The sequence below is a fragment of the Argiope bruennichi genome, chromosome 8 (genome assembly GCF_947563725.1).
Source record: "Argiope bruennichi chromosome 8, qqArgBrue1.1, whole genome shotgun sequence".
In the NCBI taxonomy this organism is placed as follows: Eukaryota; Metazoa; Arthropoda; class Arachnida; order Araneae; family Araneidae; genus Argiope; species Argiope bruennichi.
Genome location: NC_079158.1, coordinates 125,020,855 through 125,026,854, shown reverse-complemented (window position 1 = coordinate 125,026,854; position 6,000 = coordinate 125,020,855). Strand labels below are relative to the sequence as shown.

General features: G+C 26.0%; 1 protein-coding gene across 1 annotated transcript in view; it reads left to right on the top strand.

Annotated features, from left to right (window-relative positions):
• Positions 1 to 3,208: 3,208 nt before the first annotated feature.
• Positions 3,209 to 6,000, top strand: part of LOC129980805 (mitochondrial proton/calcium exchanger protein-like) — a 45,141-nt gene continuing 42,349 nt past the window's right edge. The window contains 2 exon segments of the mRNA XM_056091190.1: positions 3,209 to 3,340; positions 5,095 to 5,767. Coding sequence (XP_055947165.1) covers positions 5,111 to 5,767 — 657 coding nt within the window. The 5' untranslated portion in view covers positions 3,209 to 3,340; positions 5,095 to 5,110.

Genomic DNA, 6,000 nt, shown 5'->3' with positions numbered 1-6,000 from the left:
AAAAAATTAATAAAAAAAACAAAGAATAACACATCATACATTTAACATACTTGATTTAAATACTTTTAAGTACAATGAACAATAATGAGGTAGACGATTTTTTAAAAAGTACATTTTAATCAAATAAAAAAAGAAAGATTTTTTGTTTTCTTTTACTTAAAATGATATTGAAAACAAAAGTGAAAGATACTGTTTACAGTTTTTTTCCTTTCAATTTTCAGACTGTGGTTTAAGCATTAATAAGAATCATGTTTTAGAGGTAGAATTTGAATTTTGAGAGGAGTTGCATAGATTATCAGCTTTGATACATCTTGAGAATATATTATATCATATATTCCACTTGTAAATAATTGTGCTTTCTCTTTGTTCATTAAGTTTATTTTTTTTTCTCTGTCAAGTTCTCTTTATCTCTTTAGAAGTTCCCAATTATATGATACATATCCAAGTTCAACTGCTCTTTCATATGCTAAAAGATTTCTTTTTTCCTCTTTTGTGACTACAATGGCCCAGTAAGTTCTTTCAGTTGCATTTAAAATGTGCAAAACTACTTTGATTTTTAAAATACTGGTTTCATACAAACTCCTTCATCAAAACAATGATCAGAACATATTTTGTGATCCTTCTGATATTATTCATTCTCTGTCCATCCTTTTTTCTGTAATGAATAAAATCTGTCTTCAGTTGATTGCCATCTATTTTCTTTTATTGATCCAATTGATATATGTAAGTTAAACCACTCAGACAGTTTTAACCTACTTGTGTCAGTAGTTTAAAATTTTTACTGAAGGTGAATTGAATCAATATTAAATTATTTTTGGAAATTAGCCTTTCTTCACGTTTTTGTAATGGGGACAATGGAAGTTGATTTAAAGTCTCCAAGTGACTAAAGTCATATTCTCCAAGTTATTAAATTCCTATTGAACAAATGAATTTGCAGATAATTTGATTCAGAGATTATGATTATTTTTATTATTGATTCTAAATTGTAAATAATTTTTTTCAATTTAACATAAACAGTGTTAAAATTCATTATTCCATTGTAATTATCATTACTTTAAAACAATAAAAATTATTTTCCCATTTTATTTTTCTAAAACATTTTTTTTTCTATATCCTCATTGAAATTGTCTTTTTTAATAATTTAGTCAAAACCTTAATTCTAAAAGATAAAGTAGGTATATAAACTATATAAGTTTTATAGGTTTTAAGCATTTTCATCATATTTTATAATTTTTTTACACAATATCTCAGAACTATTCATCACTCGGTATTTATCCACTCATTTGAATCAGTTAAAACAATATCAGTATAGCATTTTTTAAGGTGGAGTAAATGCTTCTTATTTTGTTAATGGTTTGGTTAACTAATATATATTTGTATATTATAATAATGAATGCTTGTGAAGCAAATCATTTTTATTTCATGAATTATTATTGAAAATCAAAATGAGAAGAAATTAAGCTTAAAAAAACTAAGAAAAAGAAAAATTTCTTGAGAAAATGTAAGTGTTGAATAAAATATGACTTAAATATTATGCAAAAATTAACAAATGATATTTTACAATTTAATTGAAAATTCTACTGACTAATTTAGAATATACTAATATTTTAAAATTAAATTAAAAAATAATTTTTATTTTTTGAAATTAAAAATTACATTCCAAATTTTCTTTAAAAGTTTTAACTTCTGTGCATTATTATAAAAGTAGAAAATTCAACATTTAGAACAAATTTATCCAAGATATTAGAATTTTTAATACAATTTTTCTTTTAAAATATTATTACACCAATCGTATAATTAGAAATAATTGATTCTATTACCTTTTCAAATTTAGTTTGGCTACTTTCAGTCAAAATTCTGATTTTTAGCATTAAAAGAAGAATTAAATTGCTGTATGCATAAATAAATGTATTAAGCATTTATGAAAAAAAATTAATAAATTAGAATAAGAAATATATGTATTGAAAAAGTACTTTTTAAAATAATGCAATATTAATCAGCTTATGCATATAATTCAATATAAATCTAATTTTAACAAAACAAAATTTAGTTTTTATTAAATAGAAAATATTGAATATTTTGATGATTCCTTTGAAGATTTTTGGTTATTATACTTTCTTAATAGAGAATAAGCCCTATTTTATCAAAAACTTAGCTAAAATTATATATATTTTTACAAGTATGAATTATTCAATTTGAAAACAAATTTTAAAGAGTTCATCATGCACATTATCAACATTAAAAAAAAAAGAATGGACAAAACTACAAGAAAGAGATTACAGATTTTTATTATTGCAATTTTTAGATAACAAAATATAAATGCTTTATTGCTACTATAAATACTAGCCAATAACAAAATCAAATACATGCCTGCAGTTATAAAAAATGTTTTAAATGTTCTATAACACTAATTTATTACTTAATTAGGTAAAAATATATATATAATTTTTTAAAAGCATCATTTAAAATTTTTTTTAGCTAATTTTAAAAAAAACATTTAGCTTTGTACAACAATTAACAACCAAAATATGAGCATTAAAATTAATAGTATAAAAAAACTAAAATACTTTCCGATGAATACAGCCAAATTGCAAGAAATAAAATTAAAACTACATCGAATTTGTATTCCAAATAAAGCATCATTTTTAGCTTCCATTAAGAATTTAAATGAAACTTGTAAATTCATTCCATCACTTTGTGAAAACTTTAAATTTTCTTTAACAAACCAATAGAAGTTAGAATTTAATTATGAGTTAACATATTAGTTTCTTGCCATTTAATTAATTATAAATAGAAGGCGCCTGTAGAAAATTCAGCTTTCCCACTGTTCTCAGCCACAGTCAACATTAATTTCTAGTCAAAAATTAGATTCATAAAACGTAATTATGAGCAAAAATAAATATATTATAACACGGTATTATTCTTTTATTAAAAAAGATCGTGCATAAATAAGGTCTGCCTTCATCATAGAACCAACCGACATTCGTCCACACTCCACCCTATATATTCAAAAATGCGCTTCATTCTTGGCGTGTAAATAAATTTTCACCTTTTGACGAAAAAAGCTTTTCCGTAAGCAACCATACATCGATTCCCCCATTTCCATCACTACCGGAATGAAATCCGTCCTCCAGTGCTGCTTCCCCCCACTGCTCCCCCCTTTCAACTTCAAATGGGGGGTTCAAGCTTCCTCCGGTTAACGAGTCTCTTACTGGGTCTGTTTATGCTGTTTATGTCATTGACGCTAGTCAATGTCACGAAAACATTTACATCATATTCAACTCGTCCGGATTGCTAGTGTATAGATATACTAATTATGAGTATAATACTGCAACTTTAGGTATCGTGTAATCGAAAGTCTCTTCAAAACTGCTTTCAGCTTTCAAGAATTATAAGCTTACATTATATACATTCTTTTGCCGATTTATCATATCACATTCTTGGTTTTATGCTTGTTTAAGTGCTTAAAATTATACTAATATTAGATTTTTTAACTTTCTCTTTGGCAATATTAAAAAAGATTTAACTTTATTTGTAAGACATTTCATTATTAAAAATTTACTGTGAATATAATAAAATTGAGAAAAACAATAAATTCGTTCATATTTTAGATCTAAATTATGATCAGAAAGTTGGGCTATTTTAAAAAAAAACTAGTTAAATTTCAAATGCAATAAAATTTTGTGGAATTTTTTAAACATATAATGTATATTAATTCAAAATAAATGCTTGTAATTAAGTACAAAAATTACTTATTCATTGATGATAATAACATAATCAATTGAAAGTTGAAGGAAGATTATTCAAAGTTACTCTGCAAAAGAATTTCAACTCGATATACATATTTTTCCCTCTAGTCAGAAATGAAAAGGCTGTTTCATTTATCTTGATATGCAGCGATAGATTTTACTTATGTGTATTTTGCAAATCTTTCTGTGCTCTTTTCTTATACTCCATTTAAGTGAGGTCTCTCCCCCCCCCCCATCTGTCTTTGACCTACTGAATACAATTTCAGAATAGTTATATTTACTTAGTGTGAAATAAAATCTCAAATAAACCTCTTTAGTCAGAATTTTATTTATGTCTAAAAGGAAATATTCAGTGTGACAAAAAGATTAGCAAAATAATTACTTAATTGTTTTATCATAATGTCAATTTATCGTTTCAATTTAAGGAAATAAAAAGAAAAGTATTTATATCTTATCATCAAGTTTTCTACTAAATTTAAAAAATTTAAATTTTTCCTAATTATTTATTGTTTACACCAGGTACCACATTGGAATTGGCTTTTGCCATCAAATTATTTGATTTTTTTTTGTTTCTTTCTGTTTTTATCCAAATTTTATAACAATAAATATTTATATCATAATTTTTAAGACAAAAAATGTGATTCCTCTTGCTATACCTTTCATGAATGCTGAACTCATCTTTCTTAGGAGCACAAGGTATCATTTATAACCTTTGAAAACTATGCCCATGCATTTTTCCATTTAGAATCAAAGAACAATTTTATTTTCAAAAGTATTTAGCTTGAGTAGATTTTCTTATCATAAAAATTGCCATCTTTTATATGATTAAGGGTAGATTAAAACCTTTTTTCTTGTGTGTGTTGTTGTTGTTAGCATTATGGGCGGGAGGGATTACTTTCTCTTGCACATGATTAACTTTTTCCAAAGTTTCTTAATAGTTGTACTCAGGGCATGAGCCTTGTTTGCCCTAAACTAGTTACCTTATTGCTTTCAAACTAAATGCCGTCCTGCTATATTAGTGAAGAAGTTTGTTGATGACTGTCAATTTTTCATTTAGCCATGTCTTAAAATTATGAGGATTTATTACTATTCCTAAATTATTTCCATATAGTTGTAAAGGAGAGCAATATACTTGTTAAAGTACCATATTTTATGGTATAATAGTGTATAAAATATAAAAATTTAGTTGCAGAATATCATATAATACATTTTTGAATTAAAATGTCTCGGTAACTTGGAGAACTAAATTTTACTTTTGTATGTGAGAAAATTCATCCATTTTTTTCTTTTATTATTTATCACTGTTTAACTATATTTTAAAAATAATTTTTATGTTTCATTTTAGATGTAAATAGCAAAACATGTCTAATAAAATACTCAACATTTACGGAAAATCAAAACTTCTAAAAGTTAAAGGTCCATCACGTCCTCCTTATTCGTCTCCAGTGCCTTTCATCTGCCATCAAAAACACAATTTAATATCAGAAACTTATTTATATCATCATCATCTTGCCTGTACAACTTTACCTTTAAACATATATAACTCCTTTTATTTGAAAATAAATATCCGTCATTTTCACTCATCTTATAACAATAAATCTAAAGAACCTTCTAAAGTTGAAGAAACTGTCAAAGTCCTAAAAGAAGAAAAAAAAGTGAAAGAAGGAGTTGAGAGTGAAGGAACTGTGTTCAAATCTGAATCAGCAGCTGCAGTAAGCATACCTGAAAAGCGTTCTCTTGGCAAAAAAATTTGGGATGAGATTTTGCACTACTACCATGGTTTTCGGTTGCTTTTTGTTGGCATAAAAATTTCTACAAGGCTAGTCTTCAAAGTTGCAAGAGGTGAAGAATTAACCAGAAGAGAGCACAGGCAGCTTGTTCGGACAGTGTCTGATCTGTTTCGACTTGTGCCCTTCTCTATATTCATCATTGTCCCTTTTATGGAGTTTTTATTACCAGTATTCGTGAAGTTTTTCCCGGCTATGTTGCCATCTACATTTGCAACAAAATCAGAAAGGGTAAGTTTTTGTATTTATGTGTATTTAGTATATTATTACTAGCAGTAAAGCAGACATTGTGTTGTTCAATAACTTGTGATAACTGTAATTAGGGGCAATTCTAATTGAATGTTCATAGAAGTCAATAAACATTTAGTTATCACTTATGAATGAAATAATCTATATGTCTAAGCAGCTGTTTATTATAGAAAAGGCTGTATGAAATTTAATATATTTTAAATCTAGAACTCCAC